Below are 2,656 nucleotides of genomic sequence, written 5' to 3'. Positions count from 1 at the left end.
ATCTGCTTGTCCAACATCAAATAAATGAATATCAAGTCCAGTATTTGCATAAGCAAAAGAAAAAATAAAAGAAATAAGAAGTAAAATAACTATCATATCAATGTTCAGCTTAATAAATTATTAGATTTATATTCTTACTATTAACAAGAACTTAATAAAAAAAATGAAATTACTACTCAACTGAACGTTCTACAAAAGATTTCACTTGAGAATCTCACCTAATTTAATTGCTTCTTTATTGAACTATTGTATTAATAATTACTATTTTTATCTTCACTAATAACCACCAAAACCAAATAAACAAACAAATTATCTCAATATAAAATTTTATCTAAATTCTATAATTTATTAAAGTAAGGAATAGTTTAATTTTAATTGACTTATTATCTTATTTTTAGATAAAAATTTACAAATAATAAAAATCTAATACTAAAGATTTATGTTTTTTTGTAGAAGATAATTTGTAAACATAAAATATAAATTTTTTATTAATTATTAAACAAAAAGTTTATGAGAAAGAAATAATGAAATAAAATTTATTCCAAACAAAATAATTTACTATAAAAACAACATTAACAGCTAAACAATAATTTAATTGTTATTGAATTAATAATCCTTAAACAAAACTAAAAATAAATTTATAAATAATTACTATCAATTTAATAATTTAAATTCCTTTTTCAGTTGTTGATTAGTTTTTCCTGTTTCTTTTTCAATCATTTTCTTTTCTTTATATTCAATCCATTTAACATAGGCTTGTGTTGTGCCACACCCAATAAGTCCAATAAGTACAAAAATCATTGATGAATAAATACACCATTCCGTTGTTAATAACGTTGAAAGAACACCAGCAATCAAAGGTGATAAACTATAACTTAGACAACTTGAACATTCACTAATACCCATATATTTACCTTTTTCTTTTTCTGAAGCATTAAGAGAATAGAACATATTTTCTTCCAAATCAAATCCAGCGATAAAACCAAAAATAATCCCAAAGATACAAAGAATATATCCATTATTAATAAATAAAAATCCAGTTAAACATATCATAGAAATTAATAAACTAATAATATTTAATGTTATTTTAAATTGCCATGCTTTAAATAATCCTAAAATAAAGAAAGCTACTAATTGTGCAATATTAATTACAAATAATAAAATTCCAACATAAACATCTGAATTGTCTGAAAATCCTGGAAGATGTGTTTGTTTATCAGATGCTAAATTAACATATTGATTTTGAATAATACCAACTGTTCCATAAATTACTAAATGAAGAATGATGTCATTAATATAATACAAAAAATAATGTGTTGGTCTTTTTGATAAAAATTGAATAGTTTTAATATCTTTTATATTTATACCCTCTTCTTTTTCTTCATCTAATATTTTACTTGAATCATTAATAATCGCTCCTTCATTTATTTGGTTGTTTGAAATTTCTGAAATAACTTCTTCTTTACTAGAGTTAAGTTCTTCTTGAATCATATTTGTTGATTGATTTTCAATTTCTTTTTGTGCTGTTACATTAGCTGAAGTTTCTAATTCAATTTCTATGTCTTTTACATTTTCTTTTGTTTTAATATTATTAACCAATGGAAAACGAGTCATTACAAAAAATGGAATAAATCCAATAAGACATGAAACATAAAGTGTTCCAGTTGTTCCTATTAATGCTTTCAATGACCCAGCACTAAAAAATCCAATAGCTTTACCACCTGAACAAAACATAAAAAAATGACCAATATTCTTACTTTCATGTCCTGGAAATGCTTCATTTCCAACCATTGATTCTGTTGGAGACCAAAACAAAGCAAATCCTGCTGATTGAATAATCAAAATAAAATATAATGGAAGAACAGAAGTTACATGAATATACAATAATCCAATAATAAGACATGTTAAGCAATGTAATAAACTACCAAAAATAGCTAAAGTCTCAGCAGGAATTTTATCAGATAATTTCCCACAAATTGGAGCAAAAATTCCTTGCGCACCAAAAGCAACAGCACCCACAAACCCAATCTCAAATGGAGATGCTCCAATGTCTCTCATTAATATTGGAATAATAAGCCAAAAACAATATGCTGAAAATGAAAGACAAAACCCACATGCATATAAAGTGGTTAAATTATAAATATGTCGTAATTTCGATTGAAGACTTGGCTCAATCATGAGAAGACTCAGTGAAAGTATTAAAACCCTTTTTGTGCCTTTTGAACTACGTTTCCTACAATAACCATTTTTGGGCTTTTTTTTTGATTTATATTCCTCAAAAAAAAGTTTTATTAACTTTTATTAGAAAAAAATGTCGTATTTTTTTATCAATTTATTTCTTCTTTACTTCTATAAACACTTTTTTAACTTTAAAGGTCCAAAAAAATTTGGAAGTTTTTGATTGTGTTTTTTATATTCATTTATTTGTTCTATTTTCATTTTTATTTTGTGAAAATTATGATTTTTATTATAAGAAGTCACTCTAAAAATAATAAGGAACTGTATAATCAATTTAAAGATTTATTAAATGATTGGCTGTATTTTTTTAGTTCTTTTAAAATGATTGGTTATTTTCAATACCTAGAACTGTGAACTTGAAAATAGGACTATTTAAAGGAAATTGTGACGGAAAGAAATCAAGTAATATTTCAAATGA

General features: G+C 24.1%; 1 protein-coding gene across 1 annotated transcript; it reads right to left on the bottom strand.

The window, feature by feature from the left end:
• Positions 1-654: 654 nt before the first annotated feature.
• ENU1_081040 (transporter, major facilitator family protein) lies at positions 655-2,178 on the bottom strand (the record flags this gene model as incomplete). The annotated part of the gene is made up of 1 exon (XM_008858713.1): positions 655-2,178. One exon carries the CDS (start codon positions 2,176-2,178, stop codon positions 655-657), a length of 1,524 nt encoding a protein of 507 aa, XP_008856935.1.
• Positions 2,179-2,656: the final 478 nt, after the last annotated feature.

Source organism: Entamoeba nuttalli (assembly GCF_000257125.1).
Source record: "Entamoeba nuttalli P19 unplaced genomic scaffold asmbl_3780, whole genome shotgun sequence".
Taxonomy (NCBI): domain Eukaryota; phylum Evosea; order Mastigamoebida; family Endamoebidae; genus Entamoeba; species Entamoeba nuttalli.
This window is presented reverse-complemented; position numbering and strand designations above follow the sequence as displayed.